Source organism: Elephantulus edwardii, unplaced genomic scaffold, assembly GCF_000299155.1.
Source record: "Elephantulus edwardii isolate Elephantulus edwardi_28Jun2011 unplaced genomic scaffold, EleEdw1.0 scaffold00189, whole genome shotgun sequence".
Taxonomy (NCBI): Eukaryota; Metazoa; Chordata; class Mammalia; order Macroscelidea; family Macroscelididae; genus Elephantulus; species Elephantulus edwardii.
Window position 1 is genome coordinate 511,409 of NW_006399939.1, and position 22,184 is coordinate 533,592.

The following is a 22,184-nucleotide window of genomic DNA, read 5'->3' on the forward strand; positions in this document are numbered from 1 at the left end:
GGACCTCCAGGACTGAGGTGGAGGCGATCTCCAGTGACCCTCAGGGGACCTCCCACTCCAGAGAGGCTCTACTCGCCGCGGGTTTTCAAATGGAAAAGGGCAGCCCCGCCCCCGGTACAAGCCGCCGGGAAAAGGGCAACACCCCCTTTGGGGACGTCGGTGCCAGAACGGGGAGCGTTGTCGCAGACTCGGCCTTCCCTCCCCTGTGCTCTCGCAGCGTCCTCCCCGCAGGCTCGGGGTGGTAACTCAGAAGCGGCCCAGACAGCGGGGGCCCAGCCCACCTCGCCGCCGCCGGGGCTCCTCCCGGGTTCCTCCCGGGCTCCCCACTCCGCTCTCCCCGCCCCGGAAGTGATGACAGCGCACGGCCCTGGCCGCGTCCCGTCGGGCCTCGCGGCTGCGGCGGGAAGATGGCGGCGGCGGGAGCCATGGAACGGAGCTTTATGGAGATCAGCGGAGCTGAACGCGAAAGGCCGAGGCATTTTCGGGAATTAACAGTCTGCGGCGTTGGTACGTAAGCGGCTGGGAGCCTGCGGTCTTTCCCTTTGGTTCCTCCCATGGGTCCCGGGTGTCAGCCCCCCGCCCCGGTTCATCTAACTCCGTGTGTTCCTCCGGGCCCGGCATCAGAGCTTTCCTTGGTGTCTGGCTCCTTGCTCTTTTCAGCTCCTTCTCTCTGTCCGGGTTGGCGTTCTCTCATCCTCTGCGTCCTCCGCATCCTTAGCCCCTGTCATCCCCGGAGAAGCACGTGTGCACATTGACCGCCTTCCTTTTGCAGGGACTGTGCCTGCTGTGGCCGGAGCGGTGAAATACGGAGAGAGCGCGGGAGGCTTCTGCTATGTGGAAAGTGGCAGATTATTCGCAGTCACCAGAAACAGGTTCATTCATTGGTAAGAGCAATGTTCGCAGATCTCTCCAGTGGAATGTATTTGTTCAGTGTCTTGAATATTCTTGGCTTTTTCTGAAGTGTCGTTTTCAAGATAAAAGACTGACCAGGAAGGGAAAACGGTCGCTTTTCATTCATGTCAGAAACATGGGAAAATTAAGAAGGCAGAGTTCTAGGAGAGGTTTAGCCTAAGCAGCGCTAAAAGCAAAGGAAATGGACCTTAAAGAAGAGAAGCTCGGAAGGCCAAGTTTTAAACGTGTACCCCTTAGGGGTTTATACTGCCTTAAGCCATCCTTCCTTTTGCAAATATTTGTTGAACGTCTTTCTGCATGGGGTGACTTTGGTGTTAAAGTAAATACTAAGATGGAGATCAAAACCAAAACAAGCCTGATTTTGTAATGAAGGAGGGGCTCTGGTGGGGTCTGAGGGCTCCACTACTAACCCAAAGGCCACACACACACACACACACACACACACACACACACACACACGTCTCCGTGTCTCTGGCAAGTTCAAATACACCTGCAGCTCTTTGGGAGGAAGATGAGCTCTCTGATCACATGTGATTTAAAGCCTTGAAAACCCACGGGAGGGTCATCTATGAGTCCTTTCCAAGTCCACAGCAATGGGATGCGTGGCCTCTTTTAATTTTTGCAGTACCTGATAGTTACTGCCTTGGTCTTATTATGGATCAAGAGACTAAGTGTATGGAACTATTATTTATTTACCTCTGATTGAGCCACTTGTTGGGCTTTTACTTGCTGCGGGCACTGTGCTGGGTACCACAGTTGGAGTAGAGGAAGAGCATTTATTTATGAACCCAGACTTCATGAAACAGTTTTGTGAAGGGGGGGGGACCCAGTATTAAACTAGTGACGTCTATGTGGGTGTGTAAATAGAAGTTTTGTACATGTCCCAAAGGAAAAGTAAAGGGGCTCTAGGAGAAGAATGGGAGGTCCTAACATAGATGGATTAGAACTGAGAAGGCCTTGGAGAAAATCACAGTTACTGTGAGATCTGAAGGGTGGAAGGTTAGGGAGGCATTGAAGGAGGAGAGCAGTCAGGCAAATAGGAGCCACATAGGCAAAGGCCATGAAGTGGAAGGGACTTAGGAGTTTTCAGGAACTAACCACAAATCTGTGGTTTGACTGCACTCAATGGATAAGGGAGGAAGGGAAGAAGTAGCAGAACTCAGACCACAAAGGCTCTCTTCTTCAGGCCATTTCAAGGATTTTTATTTTCAGTACATTGAGGAGTCATTGACCATTGCCAACATGATCGACATTGCATTTTATAGAAGATCAATCTAATATATGAAAATAGATTTACTTTAACTGGAAATTTTATAAAAGAACAGTTTGCTTCTGTGTTGGACCAAACAAGAGATGCTGGTGCCTCATAAAAGTGATATAATCAAGAGTCGTGTGGAAGGTAGTTTCATTAGGGCTTGGTGATAGATTGAGTACAAGAGTGGAGTTGCAGGGACACCTATCAGATTCTGGTGTGAGGAGCTGGTGACTAGGGGGAGCACTCTGAACATTTACTAACAAGATGACATTTAAAGCCATGGATACTTTTCTAGGTGCTGTTTTTGAAGTGTTAGGCAGCCCATGAAAATGTCAAGTAGGCACTGGTATTTACAAGGCTATGTGTGGTTCAGAAATGCAGCTTAGATATTGTATGTCAAACATACAAGTTTCATTTCCTTAAGAAGTTTTTTTAGTACTATGTTCCAGTTAGGAAATTAAAAGACTTATTGTGCTGGGAAAGTCTGCTGTCATAGTCCTATCCATAGTACTGAAGAGCAACGATGTCAGTTTGGTGACTAAGGTATGCGTGATCCAGGCCATGATCTTTGCAATCACTTGCTATGCCTCAGAGAGCTGGTCAGTGACTAAGGATGATAAAAGGAGAATTTGATGCCTTTGAGCGTTGGAGAAGAGTATTGAATATACCATGGACTGCTAAGAGAATGAACGGAGTCATCCTGGAGAATGTTAAACAAGGTTGCTCCTTGGAGGCAAGGATTCTGAAGCTTCATCTGACATACTTTGGACATGTTGCAAGGAGGGACCAGTCCTTGGAGAGGGATGTCATGCTTGGAAGGGTGGAGGGACAGCGCAAGAGAGGAAGACCCTCTATACGATGGATTGATTCAGTGACTGGGGTAATGGGGGTATGTGTGTCAGAGACTATAAGATTGGTACAGGATAGAGCAGAGTTTAGAGCTGCTGTACATAGAGACACTATGAGTCGCAGGTGACTTGATGGCACATAAGAACTATATGTTCCAATCAGCATTTAGAGACTACTAGCACAATCCCCATGCATGTTGAGTAGGCAGTAAATGTCAACAACACCAGAGCCTGATTGAAATTGAGAAAGTGATTCATAATAGGTACAATGGGAATGCCTACAGAAGTTACTGTTTTATATAGAGTGCTTGGGAAAGACTCAGTGGTGGTTATTATTTGAGCAAAAGCAGTTAGGCCTCCTGGGAGGAGAGCATTTCAGGGTGAGCCTTTATTTCTTAGAAGAAAAAAGAAAGTGCAGGGAGCTGAGCCCTGTTTGCGGGGTTCAAAGGATGACAGAGGACTTAGTGGGTGCAGCTGAGTGAAGAGAATAGAATTATGAAAGACTAGCTAAGGGCGAGAGCAGGGCTCTGTGGGTTATTTTATAGGATTGATTTTTATTCTGAGATGAAAAGAGGCCATTAGAAGATTTGAAATGGAAGGATGACATGGTGCTTTTAAAGGACCACCGTGACTCCTGTGCTGGAAATACAGTGCAGTACAGGGCAGGGCAGAGAAGCAGAGACCAGTTGGAGACTACAGTTTACCAGGATAGAATCTCATCTGCTGCTCAATGTACATAGTTCTTTATGTATTTTAAAACTATTTCTTTAGTAAGATGTACTACCCCACAACATGTATTTACACATACGGACAAAAATGATAAAACTGCAAATTTTTTTGTGCTGTTCCAAGTCAAGAACATTAAAGGAGGGAAGTAACCACATTACTGAGGTCAATTTATTTGACTCAGTAGTAACGTAAGTGGAGGCAAAAATACACACCAACTAATGACAGTGTATTGTGTGAATGTTCATCATAGTCGACTCATTGCCTTGAATATTGATCTAAATAAATAGGCTGTCACGTTTATAAAGGTCTTTGTTTAACAGAGTCTCATGTTAGATTTTAACTGTATGTTGTATGTTTCGGGTGGAGGGCTAAAGAGGGAGAACTCTTGGTGCTGTGGTTAAAGCACTAGGTTGTCGAACAGAAGGTCAGTGGTTTAAACACAGCCGGTGCCCCATGGGAAGCAGATGAGGCAGTCTGCCTCTAGAGATTGACAGCCTTGCAAACCCTGTGAGGCAGCTGCACCCTGCTCTGCAGGCTCATTTTGAGTTGGAATTGACTCCCTGGCAGTGGATGTGGTTTTGGTGTGGTGATTCACGGTGTAAAATTTGATCCAGTTCATTTATCTAGATTTTTTTAATTGGGAGCATTTCACTTGGAAATAATTCTGCCATATGTTAACATCACTGTCAATGAAAGAATAAACTCTTCAAGCAAATGTCTTTTCTTTAAAACAGGAAAACCTCAGGAGAGACATTGGAGCTGGTGGAAGAGTCACTAGATGTAAACCTGTTGAATAATGCAGTTCACCTCAAATTCCAAAACTGCAGTGTCTTACCCGGAGGAGTGCATGTCTCTGAGACGCAGAATCATGTGATCATCTTGATAGTAACCAACCAGACAGTACACAGATTACTTCTGCCACACCCTTCTCGGATGTATAGGAGTGTAAGTTGGTTGTTTCCCAGACTGTCACAGACTTAGTGCTAGAGCAATATCCTTTGGATTCCTTGTTCATTCATTTACTCGTTGCCATCACGTCAGAACCTACCCATAGCTGATCCATCAGTGGTATTTTGGAGACTATAAATTGAAAGGAAGGAGATTGTTCATCTTTCTCCAGAGCTGCTAGTGGATTTGAACTGTTAAAGAGAAGTGTTGCCTCTGCGTTAGCATCTCAGCTCCCTACCAACCATCACTTGAGCTCCCCAGAGTCCTTGTTAGCCCTGGCCAAATATGCTGGGGTTTTAGTTTAGCCTTTTTAAAAATAATTATTAATTTTAATAAAAGTTTACAGAAACTTTGGATTTTCATTCATTCTTTGTTGCACTTTTCTCCCTGCCCACCCCTCCCCCCAGTTCGCTCTTTGAAAAGTAAAATTTTTTCAGTGTTATACAATCCCTCCCTCCAGTCCACTCCACTATGCAGCCTTTGTTTTGGACTCCTGTCATGACAAAAATACCTAGTCATATATCCCTTTTAAACAGTTCTGTTCCTCATCTATTTTAGTGCAGTATGCATAATTTGTCCCATCTTTCTCAGTATCACCCCCTAACCGCGATGTCAGTCCCATTTTACAATAGTGGCACTATGCCGTATTTGTCCTTTTGTAAGTGAGATACTTCACTCAGCATAATGTCCTCCAGCGTCACCCATTTTGCATAATCTTTCATGAGTTCCTTGTTTTTTCAAAGCAGCGAAGTATTCCATTGTGTGAATATACCACAGCTTCTCTATCCATTCGTTTGTTTATGGGCACTTGGGTTGTTTCCAGCTCTTTTCTATTGTGATCAAAGCCACAGTAAACATGGGTGTGCATATGTCTCCTTGGGTGGCGGTTATGGTTTCTTTAGGTTATATTCTTAGTAGTGGAATTTCTGTTTGCATTTTTTGAGAAAGCGCCATACCACCTTCCATAGTGGTTGTACCATTTTACTTGCCCACCAACAGTGAATAAGAGTTCCAATTTCTTCACAACCTTGCCAGCATTAGTTGTTTGCTGTTCTGTTAAATGTTACTATTCTTACTGGGGTGAGATGATACCTCATTTTGCCAAATGTGCTTTTATGGTTGGTTTGCTATTTAAAAATAAATGCACTTTTTTTTTATTTTTATGTGTACCATCAAATCAGATCTGACTGGTACAGGAGGAGATTGCCCCCTGCTTCTCCAGCAGAGCATCTTTTTGATTTGAACCGTGTACCTCTGGGATTGCAGTGCAGCGTCTTGCCACTAGGCCACCAGAGCTCTCTATAAATGCACATTTTAAGTTGGAAGAGGAGAAAAAGAATTCTCTTTAAAAAGAACAACTTTGTTTTCAAGCTTTACAGTGCTTTTACTTGCATAGTTTTTGTAGCACTTGAAAGGAAACTGGTAAAACTTGGGTTATCCCAATTTAACAGATATCTTTTTATTTATTTCACAGGAGTTGGTAACTGAAAGTCAGATGCAGTCAATATTCACTGACATTGGAAAGGTTGATTTCAGGGATCCGTGCAACAATCAGTTAATTCCAACTGTCCCAGGACTTTTCGCTAATTCTACTGCCTCCGCAGCCTGGCTCAGTATTGATGGAGAGGCCCTGTTTGCACTTCCATCTGCTTCTGGGGGCATCTTTGTCCTTAAACTACCTCCTCATGACATACCTGGTAAGAACTGAAACTGAGCGTGGATTTGAGCTGAAGCAAAGAATAATGGCCTGAAAACAGATCTTATGAATCCAGTCCCATCAAGCCGATGCCAGAATTGCTCTGAACCACCCTGCAGTGGTCATGCATTGTGGTTTGGTGCCATAGAGTTGCCTTCGACTCGTAGCAACCTCACAACAAGTAGAACGAGACGCTTCCTGATCTTGCACCATCCTCACAGTTGTAGGTCTTCCTGATTCCAGTGTTGTTCCATGTCAGTCCATTTCATTCCTCTTTTATTCCCCAGACCTCCACTTTACCAGGCGTGATTCTTATTCCAGGGACTAGACCCCTCCTGAAATCATGCACCAAATAGGAGATTTGTCATAGTGACTTCCTCATTCCTAAGGTTCACATTGTACTTCCAAGACAGAGTTTGTTTTGTCGGACCATGCATTATGTCTTGCCTAATAAGTTCCTAATACATTTTTTTCCTCAAGAAGAGAATGTGATTTTATATAGTAGATGAACGGTAAAGCATATCAGTATGTGTGAAAATAGATACATGTAAGAATGCCTATTCTAAGTCCTGTTGTATAATTGAGTTCACCGCAACTAGCAGTCTACCCTCAGACTATAGTACTGTAATTAAACTAAATCAAAGTATAAAAGTCTGACTTTTGATACTCTGTTCTCTATTATCAGTATTGCCTACAGTATTATTCCAGTAACTTCCAAAATAGCTAAAATGAGATATTTGAAACAGAAGTTGGCTCATGCCACTTCATTGCCGAAAACTCTCCAGTAACTGCTCTCTTCACTCAGTAAAAATAAAATCTTTACGTTGACCTGCAGTATAACCTCATCTGCTAGTTTTCCCTGCGCCAGTCACATGACCTTGCAGTTCCTTGACCTTGCCAGGTCTTCATGTGGGAGGGGGTCTTTCCCAGCTACCTGCTTGGAGCACTTTCTCTACTCCTTTAGGTCTTTGGTCAGTGTCACCTCAGTGTGGCTTTCCCTGACTCCCCTTTCCAGAATTGCAGCCCCTCTTCTCTCCATAACCCTCTGCATTTGCTCTCTATCACTCTTCACTGTTTCCTTTCTCTCACTTATTTTACTTACTATTTCTGTTCTCTTTCCTCTTCCCCACCCTGCCCTTTACCCCAGACGGATGTAAATTCCATGAGGACAGGCATTTTTTTCTTTTTTTTCTTCACTACTTTGTCTAGAATACCCAGTGATGGTTTTGGAATGAATGAGGTAATTCTGAGAGCTCATGTGGGATGTTGCTGTGTGCCTTCATGTCAGACTGACCCATAGTGGACCCTCCAGTGGATTTTCAGAGACAGTTAATTGCACAGGAGAAGATTGCCCATCCTTCTTCCACAGAGCAGCTTGGGAGAACAAAAAGTACTATTTTTTTGATCCAGTGATGATTCAGAATATTTTGGGAAAGAGAACATCCTAAACATGTTGGCATAGAAAAGGGGAAGCCCGTCATTCATAAGGACCTTGTTGATGGCTGCTTTGTTCTTGCCTTTGGGCTGCTCCGATCAAGAGGCGTCTTGGGCATCCTTGACTTGTTTATATTCTCGTAGGGATGATGTCAGTCGTGGAACTGAAACAGAGTTCAGTGATGCAGCGCTTACTTACAGGCTGGATGCCAACAGCTATCAGGTGAGTGCTTATGAGTCTGACAGGTAAATCAGAACCACAAAGGCCTCCCCTACTACTGTCGGTTGATTTTGTTTCAGTGACTTTATAGGACAAGGTAGAATTGCCCTGTAGAGCTTCCAAGGCTATAAGTCTTGGAGGAAGGAGACTGCCTCATCTTTTTCCTTCAGAGCAATTGGTGATCAACCTTCTGACCTTCTGGTTAGCAGCCAAGTGCATAATCCACTCACCACCAGGACTCCTGAAATGCAGTACAATGCCTGTAAAGTCAGCAGTCTTTACTGGCCAGCTCCTCTTTGTGGCTCCAGTCTCACTGCAAGATGGATAAAATGATGTCCAGGAAAGAAGAGACCTCTCCCTCACATCACACTTGCCCTGAGCAAAAGCAGACTGCAGGATCCAGTTCATTTGGGACAGACCTCTTAGCAGCAGAGGCTCTAGCTTGCTTAGATTCTCACAATAGCCAGTTTAGCCCTCTGCTTACAGTTCCTGAATTAAGTTCTGTGTGACGTTATTAAAGTCAGAACATTTTTACTGGTTAGAATAAAATAATACAAAAAGGAACAGTATTCTACAGTTGGTAGAACCTTTACAAATTTAATACTAAATTTTAAAATGTATTATTTAATTGTTAGCTGCCAGTCAAAATGTTCAGTCTTCCAAAGTCAAATAAAAATGTAGTTATCCCAGTGTATAAGCATGTGCTTCTTCTATTAAATTTGCCTTTATGATGTTGTTATGTCTCTTGAGCAGCAAATTCTGATGATTTACAACAGTGAGATCCTAAAACTTTTGGTGGGGCTTTTCTTTGGTGTTTTTAGGGGTGACCATGGCCCATCAGATCGTCCTGTCAGTCTTGCTGTTCACTGTGTTGAGCATAATGCCTTCATCTTCGCTCTGTGTCAGGATCATAAACTACGAATGTGGTCTTTTAAGGTAAACAGTGCATTTAGAATTGATATAAATTAAGTTAAAATAAGCCAAAACTAAGCCCACTGCTGTTGAGTCAGTTCTGATGCAGGTCAACCCTCCCTGGGGTTTCTCAGGCTGTAAGTCTTTATGGGAGGAGGCTGCCATCTTTCCCAGCAGCTGGTAGGTTTGAACTGCCAACCTTTTGGTTGCAGAGCACCACATAATGTACTGTGTCACCAGGTTAAGTGAAAATTGTGAATTATGAGAAAATTGAAACTTGATACTTCTCTGAAAGACTGTCAGTGAATAAGTTTAGGAATTATAGGTCTTTTCTAGGTTCAGATAGTTTTATTTTCCTTTATTTTTCAAACATTTCCCCCTCCTAATTTTTGTCTTTTTATTTTGGAAATTGGAAAGCTTACAGAAAAGTTGAAGGAGTTGTACAGTAAATACACCCTTTCCCTCAAGGGAAAAAATAAGCAAGTGGTAAAATGTTTTTTATGTTTGTGCACAAAGCAGTTGATGGTTTCATCTTTCAGACTGAAGTGTTTTTCATCTTGCCCTTAAAAATCACTTCATCTAAATGCTTCACATGTAACAAATACTGAAGTGTGCTAGTTAGGATAGTTGGGCATCTTTAATAAAGGAATGGGGTTTGTTTTCCTAACCTGTAATTCCTCTGATGCCGCTTACACAGGATCAGATGTGCCTAATGGTGGCTGACATGCTGGAGTATATCCCTGTGAATAAAGACCTGCGGCTCATCGCTGGGACTGGACACAAACTGCGGCTTGCTTACTCCCCTTCCTTGGGGCTCTACCTGGGAGTATACATGCATGCACCAAAGCATGGACAGGTAGGGAACACGGAGGACCTGTGTCGTGTTTCTGTGTATGTGATTTTATGGGGAAGTGGTTGTGGATTCTTCGAGTCTATATAAACTCTGTACCAGGCTCAATGTTTCATGTGTTAAGTTGTTTCTGAGGTGATGAGGGTGGGTTTTCTGATAATATGTGAACTAATTACAGGATCATTAAGGAAGTCCAGGATGGCTGGGAGTACAGTTTAGAAATATAAAAGGTAAATTAACCCAAAGGAGGAAAGACCAAGATTGAAAGTCTAAGAAATAGCTAAAAATAGAAGGGCAATGTTAATTGGGTTTTGCAGGCACATTAATTTTTGAAAGTCATTTTCTCCATCATCCAAACACCTACAGTTGTATATATTAGGGTTATTATAGTAAAAGAGGATGATGTGATCCTATTAAAAAATAGCCACTTGTTATGTGTTTGACACTGCGCAAGGTATTGTATGCCCATTAAATACACTGAAAACACACACACACAAACACGCACTCACGTAAATACACTGAACACTTATTCTGGGCTTACACTTTACTTGTATTACCCACTTAATCCCAAAACTTTCTAGCAAAGTGGGTTTTGGTGTCTTCTATCTACTAAGCTCTCATTATCTCACCATGCTTCTGCCCCTTCCCCAGTGCCCTGGCTCACCCCTTTCCTGCACATGGACACCCTCTCAATCTCCTAATGCTCCTAAACCACGTCACTTGGAGTTGTAGCTACTCCCCTCAACTCCTGGGGCTCTTGATTTCCTCCTCTTTGTGGTTGTCCTGATCACCTCTTAGGACATCCCTGCACAGACATCCACTCACTGCACTGGACTGTGTGGTAGTGTTCACAAGGAAAGGACACAACTACTGATTGCCCAGGAATAGTGTGGTAATTATTATTATTGCTCTTAGTTCATAGTGAACTAACTTTATTTAAAGAAGTTACTTAAAATTTCACTCATTAGGATTATTTTTTGAGTTTTGAATTCTTTTATCTTCACAATAAATTTTGTGCTAACCATGAATTCCAGGGTTTTTATTCTTAAAGATTTACGGAATACTGATTTGTACTCTGTGTGTGTGCGTGTGTGTGCATAAATATACACACAATACTATATAAATATGTATTTTTTTTATTGTGTATATATTTTACATTCTCTCTGGAATTAATATAAACTACCAAATGTCAAAATTGATATGTAGTGGAGACAGAAAGGGAGTAAAAAAATCAATTAATAGATAAGTTGGGTAAAGGGAAAGGCAGTATACAATAGATGGTTGATCAGACATTGTCATTAATTAATGACGTTGTAGTTAAAGTCCACTGATCATAGGGGGGAGATTGCCCATCTCCCTTCCACTATAGGGGCTGGTAGACCTGCCTTCAAGTTGGCAGTACACCTCCTAACCCACTGGGCCACCAGAGCTCCTTGTTGTACTATCAAATCAGGACCAACTCACAGCTGACTGACTCTCCAGCTAATTTTCAGAGGAAGCAAATTGCACAGGAGATTAACCATCTTTGTCTTTTGGAGCAACTGGTGGCTTCAAATCAAGTTCCTTTGAATTTGTAGCTATTTAACCACTAGTCCACCAGAGTTCCCTAATTACGTCATTGTTGTTGTTGTTGTTGTTGTTGTTACGTGCCGTCGAGTCGCTTGCGACTCATAGCGACCCTATGTACAACAGCCCTAAACCCTGCTCTATCCAGTGCCAGTCACACTGCCTCAGACACACCCATCCCGATTACCCAGTCACTGAATCAGTCCACCTCATGTAATTAATGTTATAAAAGAAAATGTATAGGAATCATTGAATGAAAAATTTCCAATGAAATAAAATTTTTAAAAGTAAAAATTGGTATCTGAATGCCAGTAAACTTACAAAAGTAGCAAATTTGTTATCTTAAGTACTAAATTGTCATCTTGTGTTTTAAACAGTTCTGCATCTTCCAATTGGTGACCACTGAGAATAACCGCTATAGTTTGGATCACATTTCCTCACTCTTCACTTCTCAGGTGGGGTTGTCATCCTTTGCATATCAAATAATTATAAGAGCCAACAAAATGTCATTTAGTTTATAACAGTTTAATGTGCTACCATCCTTTGGGTTTATCCATGACCTTTCTCTGTGATCCAACTTTTAAGTCACCGTAAATACTGCTTTGCCTTTACTATTTAACCTCTTTCACATTCTCTCCTAGGAGACACTGATTGACTTTGCCTTAACCTCCACGGATATCTGGGCCTTATGGCACGATGCTGAGAACCAGACAGTTGTGAGATACATCAATTTTGAACAGTAAGAGTCCCTTCCCTCTAACATCTGCTCTTAGTTCCATGCCCCAAACCAAGATTGTTATGTAGACTTAAATCACAGGTTGTCCACTAAAAGTGTTCAACTCTGCGTTTGCTTTTTATTCACTATTTACTGAAACCTCTTCTCTTGGATTTTATCATTTAGTTCAAGACACTTTGAAGACTTAGAATTGGAATAAGATCAAATAATCATGTTGAAGGAGAGAGAGCAGAATATTTCTAAGCTTAGGACTCTTAGCTTTTAAGCAGAGCCCATTCTTGACTTCATAACTTCCAAGAAAAAGTCCCTTTAGCTTTTTTCAGTTTTCTCATCCGTAAGATGAGACATGTATAATCTCTCTCAAACTTTTTCTTAAAACAGGAAACCCTTTTTAAAGAAAAATAAGATGTATGTGTGCAAGGTTATGCACAATTAATTCTGTAGTAATAATAATACATAAAGCAAAATTAGTATTTTATATATAAAATCAGAATTTTTGAAAGGAGTTGATAAAGTGGTAAAAAAAGCTCATGGTGTGAATCCTGGTTTGCAACTTACTGTGAGATATCCTAAGCCCCACAGTTACGCCGTATTCCTAAAATATTACAAGACAGAAAAGTATAATAGCTAGAAGTGTGCTTAGTTTGATGTTTTGCAACTAGTAAATGCAGAACAAAAGTTAACTTCTTGTAGATTTGTGTTGAGAGTTTCACTTTCAAGAAGGCACCAGTAAGACTCTTCTGTAAAAGTAGGCTGCTGAAATAAGTTTCGTTTTTCTTTATTACTTCTAGGTAGACTGATGGCCTTTTTTTTTCTCTGTAGTAATGTTGCAGGTCAGTGGAACCCAGTTTTCATTCAGCCTTTACCAGAGGAAGAGGTCATCATCAGAGATGATCAAGACCCCAGAGTAAGCAATACAAAGTGAAATCACTTATGTAAGGAGGTTCTCCCTGGCCAGTACTTTGAGAAAAGTCACTTGTTTTAGAACTCTTTCAGCTACAAGTGACAGAAATTAACTTTAACTGACTTAAGCTAAGAAGGCGCTTGTGTTGTTGGCATGTGCTGCTGAGAAATTCCATGTTACTTGCCTTCAGCTCTGGAGCTCTTTCAGAACTTGCTCTTTCCTCTCTCCTGCTTTCCCATCAGTTGGTTTTACTCTCAGGCAGGTTCCCTTCTGGAGTGAACCTGCATTCTGTAAATCTGCAACCCCCTCCCAAGAAAGAGTACATGTCTATCCCAAGTCCTAGAGTTGACAGTTATTGCCCTCTATAAGGTCACTGCCCATTCTTGACACAAGTCTTTCAGAACATAAGGAGCTGGTTATCTGGCCTAAGCCTTGCTGCTAGAGATGGCACATATGTCACACTTCAGCCTTGCTGATGTAGAAGGTAGTGAACTTACTGTACTGTGGGTGACAGAGGAATGATCCCTCAAGGAAACAAATAATTTGTTAGTAAAAGTGGGAGAAACGGATTTTGTGCACATAAGAATAGTAAGTGCCTGCAACCATAGCCATGTTACTAGAAACACAAAACCCAGAAATAACATCATTTCTGATGGCGCCATGAGCTATGAAGAAAATAATTTTTTAATTTATTAAAACAGCCTTTAATGGAGGCCTTAAAGTTAAATGAGACTAAAAAGTATAGACTCTGAGTCTGAAACAATGACTGCTGTACTGAAGCTGCATCTTTATTATTAGTAAGTAAAGATTGCTAAATTTTTAATCCTAAGAGTGTATTGATAATGGTCCTTAATTGTTGTAATTACTGTTGGCACTTGGCATTTATCTGAAAGCCAGAATCATCGGGGATGATTAAGATAATTTATTTTCTCTCATTTTGGTTGTTTTGTAATTGACCACCACCTCACGTTAGAAGGAAACGTAAAGTTAATCATGTTTGCTGCTTATTGGTAGACCAGTAAATCTGGTTTGTGAGGTGGTTACATTTTTGTGTGTTGGGTTTTTTTTGGTTTTGTTTTTGTATGTGAGATTTCTAAATCAAAATAATTAGATACTCAGACTTTCCGTGTTATCACCACTTGTGAGAAATTATTTCCTTTTTTTAAAAAACATACGATACCTGTTGTTACTGGTTCCTGTCTCTTATTGTGTGAGCTATAATTAGTATTTTTGTGAACAGTATAAATAAAACCAGCCTACTTTATTTGTACTCTTTAACAATTGGAAGCAGAAGAGGTATCCACCTCCTAAACAACCTGCCTCTGGAAACTCTGTGAACTTTGTTAAATGACAATAGTTCTAAAAAGGCATCAGGCTTTTCATTCATAGAGTCATTATTAATCCTGCTCAACTCTACAACAATCAACAACAACAACCTCTTAACAAATAAGATTCTCCTTCTCTATTTAAGACTAGCATGTCATGGGCCCTTTTTTCTCATAGAGCATAGTGACAGTTACTCCTCACGGCACAGTCTTCCAATCCATTTGTTCATTAAAAGACTGATGCCTTTACTTGCAGCCTAAAGATGTAAGTGCTCTACTGTAATTGCTCAAATGTAGAAGGGCAGAACTTTCATGCTCATAAAATAGATACTCACTCTTTGGTGTTGACAGTGTGGAATTCTAGTGTTTCCAAGTCTTGTCTTCCTTGTCTAGATTGATACTAATTTCTTGTATAATGTTCTTACAGGAGATATACTTACAAAAACTTTTTGCACCAGGACTATTTGTAAATGAAGCTTTATGTAAAGCTTTACAGGTTAGTAAGAAAATGTTTAAGGTTTATTTAAGACTATAGGATATTTTATTATTGTACTGTGTAATTAAATTATATAAATATAAATATAAAACGAACATAGTTTCACCTGTACTTGTAAATCCTATTTGTAAAATTTTTTGTTGTTCCTTATATTAAGACTGACAAAAGAAGGGACACTGTTCCAACAACAATTTAATGCATACTTACTGCTGCTGAGTAAATTCTGACTTCTACAGGTTGATTCTGACTTGACAGCACATAAATTATGAATTTAAAATAGAATTATTGCTTAGAATTGAAAGCTACCCGAGACTCTCCTAATCTAATAATCCACAGTGACATATCTTCCTTCCTTCACTTGTCTAACAGTTTTTCAGCCTCTCAAGTGTCTGTGTCTCTAGCAACAATTTTCTTACCACGCCTTGCATGAGTCAGTGTTCCCAAGTGGTAGCATTTAAAAGTTCTTTCCAGTGCTATATTGAATTTAACACCACCTTTTTGGTGGCTTCTTTCCCTGAGGCCTTGTAGATTGTGTCTCTTTCATAAAATAAGTTGTTACATTTTTCAGGATTCTTCCATGTAGTATTTTCTCCAGGTTAAATACAATGGTTCCTTAACTTTATCTCTGGTGATGTGGCTTTAAGACCCTTGACTTCTCTTCTAGGTACTTTCCTGCATTACCTGCCTGAATAACATGTTCACGATTTTCTCTCAGCTAATCTCCCTTTAAATTCCTTCAATCAGCCAGTTCTCCCTTGTTATTTATTCTCGAGCCATAATTTTTTGTTTCTTCAGTTTCTTCTGGGAGATCTTTTTCTTCTGGGCAACCTCCTCTTTTGGTTTAGGAACAATCTGTTCCTTTTCGGTAAGGATCATCTCAATATGGCAGGGGGAGCTCATGTAGGGGTTAATCCGACCATGAGCTCTGTATGTGCGGCGGCGCATCTTGGGAGCTTTGTTCACCTGGATATGCTCAATGACCAGAGAATCAACATCTAAACCCTTAAGTTCAGCATTACTTTCGGCGTTTTTAAGCATATGCAGCAAAAACTCGGCACTCTTATTGGGCTACCGACCCTGTGTCCAACCCCACTGTTTGGCCTGGGCACACCTACCAACTCCACCGTTGTATCGTCAGAAGGGCACACACTGCTTGTGCAAAGTGACATCTTTCAGATACTTGGTGGCTTTCCGGATATGTATACCCTTGATGGTCTGGGCAGTTTCTCGGGTGTTCTTAAAATGGACCCGGAGATTCGAGCCTCTTGATTTGCATGATTTTGTGGGGTTTTCCAGGTCAAGCGAGTAGCGAACCATGTTGGCAGATTACCTGAAGCCGCTCACAGGAAAGGCCTAATCCTCTTAAACTTAAATATTTCTCTTCTAGTAATTATATAGTACTCTAAAATGTCTCTTCTTTCTCTTAGATTTTTTGCCGAGGAAGTGAAAGAAATCTGGATCTTTCTTGGAGTGAACTAAAGAAAGAAGTCACTTTAGCTGTTGAAAGTGAGGTGAGGTTTATTTGGCATAATGGTGATAATTTCTTCTTGTTAATACGGGGCAGATTAGTAGGAACAGATTGTTTGGATTGTTCTTGTGGCCTTGTTAATAGGAAATAAAGATTTAAAACTTTTAGTTAAAAAAAAAGTAGATTAGGGAGTTCTGGTGGCCTAATGGCAAGAAGCTGCACTACAATCCCAGAGGTGCATGGTTTGAATCTACCAGATGCGCTGCTGGAGAAGGAGGAACAATCTTCTCCTGTACCAGTCAGATCCCATTTGACAGTACACACACGCAAAATAATAAAATAAAAAAATTTTTTAAAAAGTAAATTATTGAAAAGTCTCAGTACCAACAAGGAAAAAGAAGCGCACATCCTTTGAAGCCTAGAATTCCTGCACCTGCCAGATAAGATCTAGACAGGAGCCTCAGCAGAGAACCAGAGACCAGCCTGAGACAGAGCTGAGGTGATTGCTGCCCCATGGAGCCAGAGTAAAGAGGCCTAGCCCCAAGCTGCCGGAGGACACCGGAGCTGGCAGGACTGAGAGAACTTTGTAAACCTGACCTAAGCTGTAAGGCTGAAGGTCAAAGGGCCTGCAACCATGCTTGAGAAGCTGTCTGGACAGAGGACTTCTCTCTTGTTGCCAAACTAAATTAATAGCCTCTTACCTGCCCCAATAAACTCCATAACTGTGGGGGAGGAAAAAAGTAAATTATCTCATTGAGCAAATCTGAGGCACTTTGAACCTTTTTTAAAAAAGGGAGGGATATAAAAAAAAAAGAAAAAGAGAGGGATATTGGTTGAAGATATTCCTTACTTAAGCCATGATATTTTAAGTCACCTCACATGCATAGAAAAACTGGAAAATTAATAAGAAAGACCAAAGAAGACTTGATGCCTTTCTTTGAATCATGGTTTTGGTGAAGAACAGAGCATCTGCTCTGGACTAACAGAAGAAGAGCTGGCACAGCTGTCTCTGACGAAGTACAGCCACACTTCTCCTTAGATGTTGAGAATCATCGCACATACTTTGAGCATGTTGTCCAGAGAGGGAGTCCTTGGAAAAGACAATGTGCTAAGAGAATCACCAAAGAAGAGGAAGACTCTTAATGAGAAAGACTGACACAGTGATTGGAATAATGGGTTTAAGCACAGCAGAGAATGTGATGGTGGCACAAGATCAGGCCAAATTCCATTCTGTTAGAATCAGAGATCACCTGGGCACCTAATAACAAATTTGTCTATCTGTGACATGTACATAAGGAGCATTTTAGAAAACAAAAATCTTCAAAACGGGACCATTTTAACATGTGATAGAAAAATTATGTCAAAAATTTCATTTTTCGAGGGACACGGGGGAGGGGACGGGAGGAAAAAAACCCCAATTTTCATTTTTCCTGAATCCAAAATCAACACTCATAGAAATAGTAGTTGAAAAAATCATTTGATGTATTGCATTGCACAGATCAGCAGCAAAAATCTTCTTTTAAAAACTAAGAATATCACTTTAAGGACACCTAACCTAAACAAGGGTATTTTTCATGAACTCAGATGGCATGAGTAAAGAAAATCAAAGCAGAACTATGGTATTGGTGAAGAACATTGAATACACGTGCCAGTGACGGCCAGAACGTCAGACAAACCTGTCGTGGACCAAGTGCAGCAGAGTGCCCCTTGGACTAGACGTGGAGGCGAGGCCAGTCACTAAAGAAGAGCATCATGCCCGGTGAAGTGGAGGTTTGGCAGCATAGCGGAAGCTCCTCAGTGAACATAGTCTGGTACGAGAGGCTGCAGTAATGGGATAAGAATGGTGCCGTGTTTTGTTCTGTTGTGCATAGGGTTGTTATGGCTTGGAATCAACATAATGGCACCTTGTTAAGTGCTTTTGAATCAAGTACAACTCTTCATGACCTTCTGAGCAACATCTGAACCCTCTCCTATCCTGTGCCAACCTCACAGTCTCTGACACACACAAGCCCATTGCTGCAGTCACTGTGTCACTCAACCTAGTTAAGGGTCTTCCTCTCCTTCGCTGTCCGCTACCTCTTCAAGCATGATATCCAAGGAACATTCCCCTTGAGCTGTGCTGTGGGAGAAGAGCACTGAACATCTGTCCCATGGACGACGAAAAGAACAAATAAATATGTCCTGGAAAGGGTGTATCCAGGGTGCTCTTTGGAGTCAAAGATGATGAGTCTTCACCTCACATACTTTGGGCATGTTGTTGGGAGGGGCATTTCCCTTAAAGAGGGACATGATGCTCTGAAAGGAGGAGGGTCAGCAAAGGTGAAGACCCTCAACCAGGTGGATTGACACAATAAGTGCAGTTCTGGGCTCAAGTGCAGGAGGTGAGAGACACCATTGCTCGTCAGTACTTTAGAGAGGTCTTCTAATCAAAGACTTTCCCATTGCAATACGTCTTTTAATTTCCTGGTTGAAGGTGCCAAAAGTGTTAATTGTGGAGTCAAACAACTAAAGCTATGAACAATCTCAATCTCTTCACCATCCATCATGATGCTGCCATTTGGCCCAGTGGTGAGAATCTTCATACCAAGGATTATTGATGAAAATTCCTCCAATCCTGATGCCACATTCTTCTTTATAAAGTCCAGCTGCTCGAATAATTTGCTCAGCATACTGATTAAATATGTATGGAGAAAGAATACAACCCTGACACCTTTCTTAATTTTAACTCATATAGTATTCCTTTGCTTTGTTCGCAAAACAGCTTCTTGGCCTAGCTAGGTCTAGGTTTTGCATGAGTACAATTAAATGTTCTGGGATTTTCATTCTCAATGTTAGCCATAATTTGTTATGATCCACACAGTCAAATAGCTTCGCATGGCCGATAAAGCACAGTAGACATTCTTCTGGTATTCTCTCAGCCAGGATCCATCTGACATCAGCAAATGATAGCCGGGGTTCCATGGCCTCTTCTGAATCCCCTTTCTGGTAGTTCTCTCTATATACTGTTTTAGATGTCTTTTAATGATCTTCAGCAGTATTTTGCTTGCATGTGATATTAATGATACTGTTTGACATTTTCCACATTCCGTTGGATCACCTTTTTCTGGAATGGGAACAAATACATATCTCTTCCAGTTGGTCAGCCAGGCACCACTAAGAGCTGAAGCTGAGATTGCTTTTTGGGGGCTTTGCAAGTTTCTACCTTTGATCACGTGCATTCTTCCATTTTCTTGCCATTTATTTCAGTACCAAATATTTGCGTTTTCCTTTTCTGATTTTACTTTACATAAAGTCTTTTATTTTACATAAAGTCACAGGTTTCGTGATGCTGGACAGTATGTTCACTGGAAAGAAAGATCTTGAATATATCGCATTTAATTTCTTTTTTTTTTTTTGCCAGCTCCAAGAAAATGTGACAGAGTATGAATTCTCCCAAGAGGAGTTCAGAAGTTTGCAGCAGGAATTCTGGTGCAAGTTCTATGCCTGTTGTCTTCAGTATCAGGAAGCTCTCTCTCGTCCTCTTGCCCTGCACTTAAATCCACATACAAATACGGTGTGCCTGCTGAAAAAGGTGAGGCAGCTGAGGCAGGCAGAACTCCTTGATGGTTCCGAGGACCTTACAACATGCCCATCCCAATACGCTGTACTTAACCTCTACAGCATTGAAAGTATTTTTTGTCTAAAATTGGAATTTGCTTGTAGTTAGTAGTCAACGTTATTATTTCTTTGTATAAGATTTTTGCATTTATTTGTCTGCTTCATAATTGGAGTAACTTCAGGCTTAATAGCTCAGCTACTTCTGCACATCCTGCACTCAATCCCACCATTAAGTAACTTTTTAAATTTGCTTTTCCTTCCTGTATACATATGGGGGTTTTCCTAAGCATTTGAGAGTTGTGATTGTCATGCCTCATCACTCTTAAATACTTTAGCATCATCTAAGAACAATAATGTAACCTTGTAAAAATCCAGCAATTTGATATTGATAAAATGCAGCCTATTTTTTCCCCTGGATCTGTGCCAGAAAGATTGTCCAAGATTGTGCTTAATATTTCATGGCCATGTTTTTTAAGCTTAATCTCAAGCTGTTTGTCTTCCATGCCTGACTTTTTTTTTTTAGCATACAGAACCATTTTCTCAATTTAATTTTGTTTTAATATCTCCTCATGATAAGACTCCTATTTCTAATGTCTTACGACTTTTAAAATGAACGGGAACAAATGATGAATGATAAAAGGACTTAATTCTGAAGCCTGATGTCATATTAAGATATGCTGATGTGAAAGAGAAAGAAACAAAGAGCGAACTAGGTGGAAAATATGATTGGATGCTTTATGTTTCCAGGGATACCTGTCTTTCCTTATGCCCTCCTCCTTAGTGGACCATTTGTATCTCCTGCCTGATGAGAACTTTTTGACTGAGGATGAGACAGCCATATCTGATGGTAATAGTAATAATTATGTCTATCTGTATTTCATTCTCTTCCTAGTAAACTCTTTCATTTTAAGTGGTTGCAAAAAACACTGATTGTAGGCAATAGTTACTCAAAAGCAAAGATAAAAGAATAAGGGAATAGGGAAACCAGATTACTAGAAATAGAACGTCCTGAATGGATTCACTGACAATATTCTTGACACTTTAGGAAAACTGTAACCAGAGTCACAGAGCAGTTCGTATAGAGATTACTAAATGGGAACTTAATCTGCTATAAACTAACCAAAATTATAATAAGGTATTATGAGGAAAAAAAGAGAAGGGATTTAAGCAGCAACATTGATGGCCATTCTGACCTTTTCTGTTCGGTTTACCACATTATCAATGTTTAAAAGAAACTAAAGAGGCCTACGCTTCTCCAAGACCTCATATTTAATTGTTAATATTTTATTTTAATGAAATTTATCAATTTGTCAGTAGATTTTCGTTGACTTGTATGACCTGAATGTTAACTCTCTCTCACTCAGATGTGGATGTTGCTCGGGATGTCATGTGTCTTATAAAATGCCTGCGGCTGATTGGAGAGTCGGTAACTATGGAGATGTCAGTTATGATGGAAATGAGTTGTTATAACCTACAGTCCCCAGAAAAGGCTGCAGAACAGGCTGTAGAAGATATGATCACTATTGATGAGTAAGGAGGATTTAGGGTAAAGTGCATTTCCTAATGGAAATTCAGCAATTTTTAGTAACAGAAGTTGTCGATGTACAATTATGTGCCAGAGGTGGTCGATGTACAATTATGTGCCAAGCAGTGACTTAAAATAGACTTGCTGTGATTCTCAGTAGTTGTTTTTGCTTTTTAATTGAAAATCTAACATATGTCTTCAGATCCGGAAAGAGGTTCATAAAACAAGGTCCAGCTATTAACTAAGGTATAAATTCTTAAAGGACAAAATTTTTCTCACATCCATTTTGGTCTGTCATTTCTGAAAAATTGAGGAGAAATTTCCCACATGCTACTAAAATGTCTTGAATGTCACCAGAGTGTTAAGATAAAACTTTTTTCCTTTCTTTTTCTTTTATTTTTTTAACTTTTTTTTTTTTAATTGGGAAAAAACATATTGGGGGTACAAAGAGGTGAGGGTTGGGGGCAGAAGGGTGAGGATGGGCAGGGATGCAGTTGCAGATCTGCAGAAATTGGTTGGTGGGGGGAGCAGGTGAAGGAAATGAAAAGGATCCAGTGGGGACCAGATGCTACAGGAAAATGACAAGCATTTTCCAATGGTAATTAAATCAACTGTCTTACTGATTTGGGAACTGGATGCAGACTCTCTGGCTTCTTCATGCTGAACAGGGGCGATGACGTGAAGGGGGAAAGGGCAGAAACTTCATCACCTTACTGGTGAACTTGGGTTAAGGCTGCTTGCCTTCTTGTTCTGTTAGAAGATA

General features: G+C 40.9%; 1 protein-coding gene across 1 annotated transcript in view; it reads left to right on the plus strand.

Moving 5' to 3' along the window:
- Nucleotides 1-407: 407 nt before the first annotated feature.
- NUP160 (nucleoporin 160kDa) overlaps nt 408-22,184 on the plus strand; it is a 59,327-nt gene continuing 37,550 nt past the window's right edge. The window contains exons 1-15 of the mRNA XM_006896760.1: nt 408-507; nt 773-884; nt 4,479-4,689; nt 6,167-6,389; nt 7,967-8,045; nt 8,864-8,978; nt 9,652-9,810; nt 11,748-11,825; nt 12,012-12,109; nt 12,929-13,013; nt 14,763-14,831; nt 16,259-16,342; nt 19,700-19,870; nt 20,644-20,743; nt 21,261-21,426. Coding sequence (XP_006896822.1) covers nt 408-507; nt 773-884; nt 4,479-4,689; nt 6,167-6,389; nt 7,967-8,045; nt 8,864-8,978; nt 9,652-9,810; nt 11,748-11,825; nt 12,012-12,109; nt 12,929-13,013; nt 14,763-14,831; nt 16,259-16,342; nt 19,700-19,870; nt 20,644-20,743; nt 21,261-21,426 — 1,850 coding nt within the window. The remainder of the gene's footprint in view (nt 508-772; nt 885-4,478; nt 4,690-6,166; nt 6,390-7,966; nt 8,046-8,863; nt 8,979-9,651; nt 9,811-11,747; nt 11,826-12,011; nt 12,110-12,928; nt 13,014-14,762; nt 14,832-16,258; nt 16,343-19,699; nt 19,871-20,643; nt 20,744-21,260; nt 21,427-22,184) is intronic.